General features: G+C 36.0%; 1 protein-coding gene across 2 annotated transcripts; it reads left to right on the top strand.

Moving 5' to 3' along the window:
• Positions 1-117: 117 nt before the first annotated feature.
• cdadc1 (cytidine and dCMP deaminase domain containing 1) lies at positions 118-10,993 on the top strand. 2 transcript variants are annotated; one of them, XM_088074416.1, is made up of 12 exons: positions 118-267; positions 2,210-2,329; positions 3,350-3,450; positions 4,295-4,472; positions 5,347-5,650; positions 6,120-6,329; positions 6,409-6,533; positions 6,881-6,930; positions 7,501-7,670; positions 7,746-7,935; positions 8,576-8,624; positions 8,703-10,993. In XM_088074416.1, the coding sequence occupies exons 2-12, from the start codon at positions 2,230-2,232 to the stop codon at positions 8,801-8,803; spliced, it is 1,578 nt and encodes a 525-aa protein (XP_087930542.1). In that variant the 5' UTR covers positions 118-267; positions 2,210-2,229; the 3' UTR covers positions 8,804-10,993. The 2 variants fall into 2 exon arrangements, with proteins under 2 accessions (XP_087930542.1, XP_042368981.2); XM_042513047.2 differs by lacking the exon at positions 118-267 and having other exon boundaries at positions 2,084-2,329.
• Positions 10,994-11,529: the final 536 nt, after the last annotated feature.

Below are 11,529 nucleotides of genomic sequence, written 5' to 3'. Positions count from 1 at the left end.
AAAGGCAGGTGTGTGAAAAGAGTCAGAGGGGAAGACACTGAAGAGGATACAGTGTTCAACTGTCATGTTTTTCATCAAATCTCAGTTTTATTGTTTGATAAATATGTTTTTTTCTCCCTTATTTATTTAAACTTTGTTTTAAAAAGGCTTGTTTTATTTTAGGGTCATTTAATTTTGTTTCAATGTGATAAATCAGCTCAGCATAACAGCAACTCTCCTAACATCCTACAGTTGATCAACAGGACTCAAGATTATCAAACAAAAACGGTGAGTAACCAAATACGAAGAGTTGGTCATATCTCATCCGTAACATTGCTATTGTTCGTGTTTGTAGTCATTGTATTTATAATCAACTGTTGTTATATATATATTCAAGTTTATTTTTCTTTTCTTTTTTTTGAAATAGTTTTTAGTTTTTATGTGGGCTGTTTTTCTACAGTTTATCATTATTTCTGATTTTTTTTAATTGACAAAATGAACTTGTGAAAAACATCATGTACATGATAATAGCGTAACAGCAAGTCTTTATGAAATAAGCATGTATGAAGAATATAAATGACAAAAACTAAAACAGATAAAAAGACAAAATGAATAGATAAAAACTTAATTTGAAAAAATAGTTTATGATTTGTAGTAAATTAAATTACTCAACAGTTTATAAATGCACAACAGCAATGATTAGCTGATTAATCAATGGACTGAAAAAAAATAGCTTTGAGGGTAATTTTTATTTCTTCTTTTTTAATTAATTTTGTGTTAATTTTCATATTTTAAGGTTTTTTTGGGGGGTATTCTTTTCTGTTTTTTTCCAATTAAATTTTTATATGTTTGTTATTATTATTATTGCTGTTGTTATTTATTTTAAACAACTTTGAGGGTTTTATCTGTTTTTATAATTTAGGTTTATGTTTTTTTCTGTTTTTTCATACTTAAGAGTTTTTGGGTGTGCTTTTGGGGTTTTTTATAATTGGGGGGTGCTTTTTAAAGATTTTTTTTTGCATTGGGTACTTTTAATACTCTAAGTATATTTTTCTGGTTATACTGTCTTTTTTTATAATTTAAGTAACATTTTCTTTGACTTTTACTTTTAGCAGAGCCTTTTCACAGGGTGGTGTTTGTAGTTTTAAGGGATCTGGATGATAATCAAAGTAGTTTACAGCCATCTACTGGAAGCATTGGGCATTTAACAAATATACGCGTTATTGCGGAAGTGACCCGGAACTCTGTCAAGCAACCGATCAGAAGTAAAGTCAAGCTTCCTGCAGGTTTCATTGAATAGGAAACTCTTATACAATCACAACTTAACACCGGATAATACACTTATATATAATAATATATATGTTACAGTTCAAAACAAATAATTGTACAAGAACTGGATGGATAAAGGAATTTGGTCAATGTCATATGAGAATTTCTGTCTTATATTTAATTTAATCGGCACCTGCAACATTCTCAAAGCTATGTTGTTTGTACATTAAGTTTAAATAATAATAATAATAATAATAATAATAATAATAATAATGATAGCAATCATCAAATTTATTTGAAGAGCACTTTTCAAATGAAAGAGCAAAGCTCTGTCTAAGACAAGGAGAATAGAAACTTAAAGCAATAATAGTAAAACATATGCATATACCTACTTATACACATAAAACCGAAGTATATGTATCCATATAAGCCAATAAAATTTATTTTCCTTTGAAAATGTAGAAAATAACATAAACCCATAAATTTTACTTAGCATAAGTCTAGCAATCTAAAGTATTATGCGTTTTGATTATGTTGAGCACATTCTATAAATATTCATATAAAAAGTATATGAATAGGTAATTTTAGAAGAAACCCGTGTATATATTTTTCTTTTAATAATGTTAAAATAAACAAAAATCTATTTAATTAATTAATGTAAGTAATTATTTATATAATCAATAAGTAATTAATTGATTATTTTACTAATTTTAATTTATATAATTATTCTTTTATTATTTATTCATTAATGTATTCATTAAATAATAATTAGCGATGTTCTGTCCTTAGCGGAATTCAATACCTAATTTGGGTCTCCTTTCAGGCTTTTATTTCGAAAGCAGTAGCCGGATATAGTATTTACACATTCTACAGTTTAGCCTGATGCGGTAAACCAGGTCAGTATCAATACCGGGTGAACTCGTCTCCACTTGCTAGTTGTTGTTGTCATTCTGGGAACCAGGGCGAAATATTATCGGTTGAATGGAAGAAAACGAGTTAAGAAACCGTGCCGTTCCGGGCCAGTCCACGCCAGGTCGACATATGAGAGACAGCTGCAGTCAGAGTGACAGCAGACTACAAGGTGAGTTCCTGTTGTGATGGTTTAGCTTACATAGGCTTCCGTTATTGTATGCCATAAATCAAATGATTATCGGTAGCGGAGGAGCCGAATACAGCTTAATATGGTACTTATGTATTATATAGAAAATACTTATGGTAGCAGTATGTCAAAAATCATCATGGTTATCTCAGAAAAGTAACTGTCTTACGTGGTAATATCCTAAATTAATTTCCTACCCCCACTGGTATGGAGAGAGATTGTGTCAGTCTGGGTTCCCACTGTCATGGAATTTCACAATCACATTTTCCAGGCCTGGAAAAGTCATAGAATTAATTTTTTTTTAAAAAATTAAAAAAAAAAGAATATATATATATGTAAAGGTTGGATTTTGTTTATATTTTATGGCTGATATTTAAAGAAAACATGACTTCCAAACTTGTGGGCCCATTGGTTTTTGAAACTTAGTTTTTGGCTTTTTTTTTTGTTGTTGTTGTTTGTTTGTTTTTTCATTAGAATTTTTTTTTTTTTTGGCAATTTCTTTTTCTTTACATTTTGAGGGTTGTTTTTCTATTTTTGTGTTCTTTTCTATTTTTTTTTTCTTTTTGAATTGTATATTTTAATTTGTTTTTGAATTATTTGCGGTTTTTTCTCTTTCCTGACAACTAAAGAGTTTTTTAATAAGGTTTTTGGGGGGGTGGGGTGATAGTTTTGTTATTTTTTTTGTTGTCCTAATAATTTTAAGGTTTTGTTTGATTAAGATTTCTCTGTGTCCGGTACTCTACTTTCAGTACTCTAAGTATATTATCCTGATCATACTTACTTTAATTTCAAAAACATTCAATTAAGGTAAGTGACAGAAATAGCCTAATGCAGCTTTACATAGCACCTTTGTATTGTCTAAGAATGTGTATGGTAGCACTCAGAAAAGTTAGCGTCAGTCTACACTCACACGTCGGCCACAGTAATTACACCTTTGCACAAAGAAGGCATGTTGGCAGCAAAGCATGGATAACATGATCTTATTTTTTGACCCTCCTCCAGGTCATGGCCCCAGGCTGTCAAAGGTAAACCTGTTTACATTGTTGAGCTTGTGGATGGAGCTGTTCCCGCAGGGGCAACCTGAAGAGGATGACTGTAGTGAGGTTAGTGCACAAGAGATGTAAATCGTAAAGCATGAAATGCACAAATTTTTGGGTAAGATTTCCAGTTCATTTCCAGCAGTGGTGGAAGAAGTACGCAGATCTTTTACATGAGTAAAAGTACGAGCAGCACCCTTTAAAAACACTCTGTTAAAATTAGAAATCCTGCACTAATAATGGTACTTAAGTAAAAGTAAGTACAATTAGGAAATTGTACTTAAAGGTCGTAAAGTAAAAGTACCCAATGCAGAAAAATCTTTTAAAAAAACAACCCCAAAAAACATACTTCCAAAAACTCAAAATTATTTTAAAAATAATAATAAAAAAAAAAACATTTAACCCCCCCCCCAAATTTTAGAACGTGGAAACACACGTTACACTTCGAAAATAAAAAAAAATTAAAACACACCCAAAATTACCTAAAAATGGAAGAAAAGGCTCAAAATTATGAACAAAATCGAAAAGTAACACCCCGCCCAAAACTCAAATTATATAAAAGAAATAAAATTAAAGCTTATCATCATAATTGGCGGCTGTACTTGTATAAACTGTTTGATCATTTAATTTATAACAACCATCATATTTTATGATCCTGCTCATGTTTTTATGCAAAAATCTTAATTCATAAAGTCACTAAAGCTCACAGATAAATGTAGTTAAGTAAAATTTACAATATTGTCTATGAAGTGTAGTGAAGTAAAAGTATAAAGTAGCATGAAAAAATAGTACAAGTACATTGAATTCATAAAGTACAGTATTTGAGTAAATGTATTTAGTTCGATTCCACAACTGATCTCCAGCACTCGGGCGTTCTTGCTGCTAAGTAATAAAATCTGCTGTATTCCAGATCCGCAGGACGGGTCTGGTGGTGGTACGAGACAGTAAGGTGGTGGGACTCCACTGTTCAGGACCTGAACTCCACGCAGGACAGGCAGCCATCATCCAACACGGCGCCTCCTTGGCGGACTGTCAGCTGTACTTCTCCAGGAGACCCTGCGCCACCTGCCTCAAGATGATCATCAACGGTGAGGAGAGGCGCAGCGACTTCAGATAAATGACAGAGACATTAGATAGCGCAAAGAGGTTGAGAAGTTAAAAGGGAAACATAGTTTTGAAGCCCAGCCTTTTTTTACAGATTTAGGTTTTGGAAAGCTTCCAGACATCTGAATCAACGCCCAGATCTCCAGTTTGCTTAGCAGTTTAAAATGGTAACGTGATCTCATATTGTATGAATAAAAACAAAAGCAGTTCAGTGTGATTGTCAGGCTAAGTTAGCCCTTAATACAAATACATATTTTTACAGGAAAGCATGAGCAGTAATACAATAAAAAATCTAACCATAAAAATACTGAAAAAGCATTTGTTACCCATGATGACATGGCGGATTCCTTACTGTAAAATGACTCCATCCCTTTCCCCATTTTGAGATTTTTGGTTATGAGTTTCACATATTGATTCTTGAACAGAAAAAGATGTCAGTGCTCGATATATATATATATATATATATATATATATATATATTATAGTCAGAGATTAAAGACATGCCCAGACACTTCGCTCGGCCATGCATGAAACTGATTGCACTGAGGTGAGGTTTTTGCAAAAATGCACTTTTGCCTTTTTTGATTCTCTGTTCATCATGTAGGCATGCCATAAAAACATTTTCTCTAAGGTCTAATTTTTTAAGATTGCAGTTAATCACAGAATTTCAGTAGATATTGTAAAAAATTGTAAAAAAAAAATGCTCACATATCTGATTTTGCTTCAGCCAACATTTAACACTTTTGTGAAAAATCTTAATATTGTGTTAATTTTACTTTGTTCTACTGTCAATATTTGTCAGTGTGTAAGTTAACAACAACTGGTCACATACTGATGATGCTGCTCGCTCCTCTCTAGCTGGAGTCAGTCAGATCTCCTTCTGGCCCGGAGACCCCGAGGTCAGCATGCTGAGGTCCACCTCTGCAAACCATTCAAACTCCCAATCCCACAATCTACCTGAAGGCATCCCGGAGGAGGCTGCACTGGACGCCGTGGCAACAGAGAGGCTGAAATCCAACAGCCGTCCTCACATCTGCGTGCTGCTGCAGCCGCTGGCTCCTGGCCTGGCGCAGTTTGTTTATGAGACATCCAGAGAGTGTGACTTTATGGAGAGAGTGAGTGATGATGAACCCGGGCTGAACAAAGAGGAACTCTTTAACAGGTATCACTCTCTGCTGACTCTGTTAAACCTACAACTCTGATTCTAAACTAGATATATCACCACACATTTGTATGCCTCTGCACACCAGTGCTGCACTTCCAATTTATATCCATGTGGATCGACATCGGTTTTCTTTTGCAGCGTTCAGACGCCTTTAACAAGCATTTAAACCTCTGAGAATCCTGTTTTGATTTCTTTCAAAAACACTGAAATAAACCATAATGAACAACCTGGCAAGAAATGGCCTAAAAATTGCAAAAAAATCTGTAAATAGTGACAAAAAATGGCATCAAAATATTATCAAAGACTATTAAGCATTAAAGTTGATTTTGTTTTTTGTTATTTTTTAGTATTTATTTGGTCATTTCCACTCATTTCTCATTAATGTTTTTTTAGCTTATTTTTAGGTAATTTTCATTTAACTTTTCAATAATTTCTTGCTAATGTGTTTTGTCTTCCTGCGTTCCAGTGGGCGGATGAGACACCTGAAAGATTTCTCCAGACAGCTCTTGGTCAGGACTTCCCAGCTGCACCAGCAGATTTTGACCCACATGGGTCTGGAGAACTTCTGTGCGGACCCGTACTTTTCTATGCTGAGAAACAATATGAGGGAGCTGGTGGAGGTTCTGGCTGCAGTGGCTGCCGGGGTGCCAGAGGGGCAACACTACGGCTTCTACAGGTCAGAGACTCTCACAGTTCTTCATGCGTTTGCCATCACATCTGTTATTTGATGCTGATGTGTCGTACCTTTGACCCAGGGAACAGCGTCCAGTCTCTGAACCATCAGCAGCCAAGTCCTCACTGCCTCCACATCAAGAGGGATTGTCTCAAGAAGTGGCTCGCCATTGCATCATCCAGGCCAGGTTGCTGGCTTATAGAACAGGTCTGAGTGGTTTTACTGTAAGTCAAAGTAACAATTATCTTGATGGGCGTTCACCATACCACTGCAAAGATCCTGTTTTAAAGCCTGTCTGAACAGAAAGAGTTAAAACACTGTAAGCTGCAAAAAAATCTGTGAAAAATAAGAATAATGCCAATTAACACTTAATTATCCAACAATACAATCGAAAGAGAAGTTTTCAAGAAACTAAAGTCACCTTAAAATTCCCGCCTTTAAAGTCAACAGATGCCTCTCCTGAATGACAGGTTTAAAGTTCTCATGTTAAACAGCGTCGTTGTCATTTTTTCACCAGCTTCTAACATGGAAAACTGTTTTTTTTTTTATTCCAGAGGACCCTAAAGTGGGTGTGGGTGCTGTCATCTGGGCTAAAGGACTGTCGGTGAGCTTACCTCTCTTTCTGCCTTTGCTTAGCTTTGGCTTTTTTTCATCCCAGGTGCCAGATTACATTGTTTCTGTCTACTGTGTTGATCAGAAGTTGACACAAAGCAGCAGTTTTGGACAAAGTATTCAGATTCTTTGCTTTAGTAAAAGTAGCAGAAAACCTAAACATTTGGGGTGATATATCTTTCTTAAATTTTTGGAGGCATGTTTAAAAATCACCAAAATTACACCATTTATCAGAGTCAGAAACTTTAAAAACAGGACCAAGGATTTTAAAATTTGGACAGTCCTTGAACACATCATGTGGAATGTTGAAATTATGTTTGAACAGAGTTTGAATTTATATATTTAAAAATCACCGGGCAAGAAAAAACTTTTTTGGGGTCCTTTAGAAGTCACAGAAAAGTTTTAAAATTTTGTCCATGAAAGTGTGTGGGAATCCTGCTCAGTAAACCAGCAACAGATGGTTAAGTGACCCCTAGTGGCAGAAATTGAATACTATGCATTTATTACAAATAACATGATTATTCATGTTATTAATTGAATTTGCACTGCCATGTTGTTCCAGGCTGGCAATGATGGAACCGGGTGTCTGTGCCTGGTAGGTTGCGGGTACAATGCCTACCCAGCAGGCTCACAGTACGCAGAATACCCGCAGATGGACAACAAACAAGAGGACCGACAGAGACGCAAATACAGATACATTGTCCACGCAGAGCAGAACGCCCTCACCTTCAGGTCAGGACATTTACACAGCAGAAGATGAACAAAGATCTCTGTGTACTCGTCTTTACGCACTTCTGATGCTTTTAGGACTCGACAAATCAAACTGGAGGAGACCACCATGCTGTTTGTTACGAAATGTCCGTGTGACGAGTGTGTCCCTCTGATCAGAGGAGCTGGCATCACACACATCTACACCACCGACCAGGACAAGGACAAGGACAAGATAGACATCTCCTACCTGAGGTTTGGCAGTCTGAAGAACATCAACAAATTTATAGTGAGTACATTAGAGGCTGAGCAGACTGTAAGTATATTTACTCAAGTACTGTACTTCAGTACAAATTTGAGGTACTTGTACTTTACTCGAGTACTTTCTTTTCATGCTACTTTATGCTTTTACTCCACTACATTTCAGAGGGAAATATTGTATTTTTACTACATTTATCTGACAACTTTAGTTACTTCATAAAACACAAGAGGAGCCTAAAAGATAATTAAATTACCAAACAGTTTGTACAAGTACAGCTGCAATGATTAGGTGATTAATCAGTCTATTGACAGAAAATTGCTAACTATTGAGATTAAAATGTCAGGGTTTAAAATATATATAATATATTTATATATATATATATATATATATATATATATGTGTGTGTGTAATTTTTAGGGTGTTGTTAAAAGTGTTTTTGTTTGTTTTTGTTTTCACAGTTTGTAAAAAAAAAAAAAAATCTTTTTGATAGTTGACATTTTTGTCAGTATATTTCCTTATCACGCTTACTTTTACTTAAGTAACATTTTTAATGCAGGCCTTTTACTTTTAAGAGAGTATTTTCCGCTTGTGGTATTAATACTTGTACCTAAGCAAAGGATCTGAATACTAGACAGGAGGAGGATGTGATATTCTTCTGTCTTCACAGTGGCAGAGGAGCCCCTCAGTTTGCTCAGCATCCTCTCCTCACCACACCAGTAAGTTCCACCTCGTTATCTTAAACATCTTGTGCCTCGTATTGTCTCGTATAGTAACGGCAGCGTCTTTTGTCCCAGACGGTTATGTTGGGAAGCACAGCAGGCAGACTGAGCAGGAGAGCCACAGCACCAAGAAGCTGTGCACCAACAGATCCCACGACTCACCTTCCGTCCGCTGAACGTCAGCTGCAGGCCGATGGTAGGGCAGATAATGGACAAACCAAAAACTACAAAAAAAGGTTTTTAGCTGTCACGCCACAGATTTGATATTTCTTTGCTACATCCACACAACTACAACTGGGGGAAATCCGAAGATCAAATCTGTTGCACACATAATTTTATGCTTTTTGTTTGCTCCTTCATGAAGAACTTTGATTGGTTTTATGACTCAGGGGTCACTCTGTATGTTATGTAATCAGGACGTAGACATTTACACCCTTCCTGTGTCTCCTCGGTACGCTGTTAAACCTGCTGCTGCACGTTTATGTGCTACATCAGCCGGCAGCTGCAGTTTTCAGTTGGAGAGTGGTAAAAATTGAAATCACTACAAAGCTGAATTTGAATTACCAGAGGCTGCTTTAGATCGGTGGTGTTGGTGGTGGGTGACTGGGGGACGTGGTTTTGGCAGCAGGTTCCAAAGATGAGAAAAAGCTGAAAACCAGACAACATGCTGACCCCAAAGGTTAACCACTAAGAAGGGACGGACGGACGGACGGATGGACGACAGATGGACAGATGAACAAAGGGATGTATGGATGGATAGATGGATGGATTAAAGCAGGGAATGACAGAGGGATGGATGTGTGGATAGACGGACAGACAAATGGACACATGGAGGGATGGACAGGTGGAGGAAAGCAAGTACGGGGATGGAGGAACAGATGGATGGATGTATGATTGGATGAAAGCATAGATGAACGGTTGGGTGAATGAATGGATGGATGGATAATCAATCAGTCAAATTTTATTTATATAGCACTTTTCAACATGGATATGCAATCACAATAAAGGCATTCATATTTATATTAAATAAGCAAAAATGGAAAACAGAGTAATTAAAACCAGAAAAACATAAAATAGTAAGACGCTACATAAAAGCCAGATAGGTTTTTAGTTGACGTTTAAAAATATAAATATTTGTAGCTCCTCTCAGATCCTCTGGCAGGCTGTTCCAGCATTTTGGAGCGTAGTGGCTAAAAGCAGAATCACCAAAGATTTTGTTTTGACTCTGTGGAACAGCTACCAAAGGAGTCGGAGGATCTGAGGGGCCTATCTGGTTCATAAACTAAAAGCAAAAACAAAATCAGAAACATATATCATCCCTAGATTTCTTGCTTCTTGGCTCAGGTTTAGTCCAAGTATGTTTAGTTTGGAGGTCAGTTTCTCTCTCTGAGCCTTTGATCCAGTGACTAATGTGCAAATCAGTTAGCTTCTCCTGCAGTTGTTTGATTTTGTTATATTTGGTGCAGATAAAGTTGTCCATAAAATCACCCTCATTGATGATTAAAAACATGTCACAAAAAAACTTCACAATTTTGTATGTCTAGAAAAATCACAGAAAAAGCCATACTATAGTATCAAGATCTGTACAATTCAATTGCCGTCTTTTTCTTTTGTCTTTATGGTCTCATAACTATTTTTACATTCAGGTGACATCACTGCAGCCTAAATATTCTCATAGCTCAGGTTGTCCTAAAAAAAAAAAAGATATATATAACTTCATTGTGCATTGAGAGACTAAGGTTTTCAGTGCATTATTACACAAAAAGTCCAGGCGAACCAAAACTAGGTAAAAATGACTTAGGGTTCAGAGGGTTAGACACTGATTTTATGACATACTTTACAACTACTTATATAATTGTCTCTTCATGCTAATTGAAATGTGCCATCCCCAGTGTTTGATTGGTTGACTACAGGAAGAGCCAATCAAACACGGGGATCAGTCTATAATCTGTGTGCATCATTTAGAAGTGTTTTAACTCTGCAGAGTTAAGATTAGTTTATCAAAGAAGTGGAGAGGGAGTTTATTACTCACAGTATGGAGCGGCATTACAGTGACAAAGGTGAAGAAATTAAGTGAACTACTGATTTCCTGCTAGCTAACGTTAAATATAAGCCGGGAAATGTCACGTTAGCTACAGTGCTGTTGGTTAACTTTAGGTTATCTTTCTGCACTCTCTTTTAGAAATTTTATAATTGCCAAGTTAACTCTCCATGAAAAGTGATGAAATTAATATCAAATAAATATATTGAAGTAGAAAGTAAAATGTTCCCAATGAAATTGAGTAGTCTAGTGGAATTACCCAAGTAAAGCTACCTCAAATTGTACCTAACGAGCTATATTATCTGAATAAATATTGATAATGTTAGCCGTAGCACAATTTATATGTATCTCTATGCTAATTTGAATGTGCCATCCCCCGTGTTTAATTGGCTCATTTTCAGAAGGCGTGGTCAATTACTAAAATATAAGTGTCTCTTTATGCAAATTTTAATGTGCCACTCCCCTTGTTTGATTGGCTGACTACAGGAGGAGCCAATTAAACACGGCGGTTGGCACATATCAATTAGCATATGAGGGACATATAAATTAGTATGGATCACAACACCTTCCGAGGTTGAGCCAATCAAACACGAGAGATTGCATATTCAAATTAGCATAAATAAACACTTATATTTTATTTTTGAAGGGGTCTGATCCCGCTCACCTCCCCGTGTTTTCTGCGTCTGCCACTTTTCTGCCCTGTGACCTTTCTATAATACAATCATGGTAGCACATGGCAACTGTGATAATTATTATAGTTGGACAAATGAAGGTACCGGGGAAAGCGAAAGTGATCGATGTAAAGTAATTTAGTTTTAACACAGCGTGTAAATCTGTATATTGTAAAAATAAAATCCACAA

Source organism: Plectropomus leopardus, chromosome 24 (assembly GCF_026936395.1).
Source record: "Plectropomus leopardus strain MGB_pleo_1.0 chromosome 24, ASM2693639v1, whole genome shotgun sequence".
NCBI lineage: Eukaryota > Metazoa > Chordata > Actinopteri > Perciformes > Serranidae > Plectropomus > Plectropomus leopardus.
Note: the sequence above shows the minus strand (reverse complement) of the source record. Positions and strands in the feature narration are given on the sequence as shown.

Coding starts and splice junctions, on each gene's coding strand:
- cdadc1 (XM_088074416.1), top strand. CDS start 2,230: ATGGAAGAAAACGAGTTAAGAAACCGTGCCGTTCCGGGCCAGTCCACG. Junction 6,330..6,408: donor CAACACTACGGCTTCTACAG/GTCAGAGACTCT, acceptor CCTTTGACCCAG/GGAACAGCGTCCAGTCTCTG. Junction 7,671..7,745: donor CAGAACGCCCTCACCTTCAG/GTCAGGACATTT, acceptor TGATGCTTTTAG/GACTCGACAAATCAAACTGG.